Source organism: Brassica oleracea, chromosome C1, assembly GCF_000695525.1.
Source record: "Brassica oleracea var. oleracea cultivar TO1000 chromosome C1, BOL, whole genome shotgun sequence".
NCBI lineage: Eukaryota > Viridiplantae > Streptophyta > Magnoliopsida > Brassicales > Brassicaceae > Brassica > Brassica oleracea.
Window position 1 is genome coordinate 9,229,080 of NC_027748.1, and position 772 is coordinate 9,229,851.

At 42.6% G+C, this 772-nt stretch overlaps 1 protein-coding gene across 1 annotated transcript in view; it reads right to left on the minus strand.

The window, feature by feature from the left end:
• Positions 1 to 308: 308 nt before the first annotated feature.
• Positions 309 to 772, minus strand: part of LOC106295189 — a 9,816-nt gene continuing 9,352 nt past the window's right edge. Inside the window, exon 3 of the mRNA XM_013731031.1 lies at positions 309 to 752. Within this exon, the coding sequence (XP_013586485.1) occupies positions 447 to 752 (306 nt within the window). The 3' untranslated portion in view covers positions 309 to 446. The remainder of the gene's footprint in view (positions 753 to 772) is intronic.

Sequence of the window (772 nt, forward strand, 5' to 3'; positions counted from 1 at the left end):
CAAATGCTTTCTTGAAAGCGTAATAGGAATCTCATCCTAATATTAAATCCTTTCCAGGTGCAGTAGAGCCGAGCCGAGTTTGCAACACGAAACTCATGTTGATAAGGTAGCCACTTGGACGGAGAAAGAATTTTGGGATTTATAATCGTTGTATGGGCTCCGGTGTCTATGAATGCAATGGTGTGAACTGGATTTTCTTGACAGGATGGGTCGAAGATCGTCACTGTCGAAGATCGTCACTGGTAATTAAAATGCTGTTAATTACTCTGTGGTATCCTTGTTAGAGTTTAAAGGAAACAAATGCTTGAATAACCAGAAGAAGTAACAGTTTTACAACAATTACTGAACACAAATGTTTTAAACAAACAACTGAAACAAGAGAAAAACAGAATAGGCAATGGAGAGTCTGAAGATATAAAATAACAGAACGGTGTTCATTTTGTTAACTACGGAACTGATGGAGCTGCTTCTTCCTCCATGGCACAGTCAACCTTCTTGCCTTCTCCTTCATACAAATTCGCTATGAAGCCACTCTTGGACACAGATGTGTTAGGATCTGTTCCATTTTTGTTGTCTCCACTCATTATCATCTTGTTCCCAAGCTCTAGCCTAAGCTCCTGCGGCACTTTCTCTACCGGACCAACAGGTTCCTCAACACCAAACCCACGAGCCTCACCTGTAGCCTCTTCTTTCTGTGCCAAGGCAAGATTCTGTTGAGAAGCCACCACGGTCGCCTCCGGAGTTGGAAAAAACTCCAGCAAAGGAGTCGCAG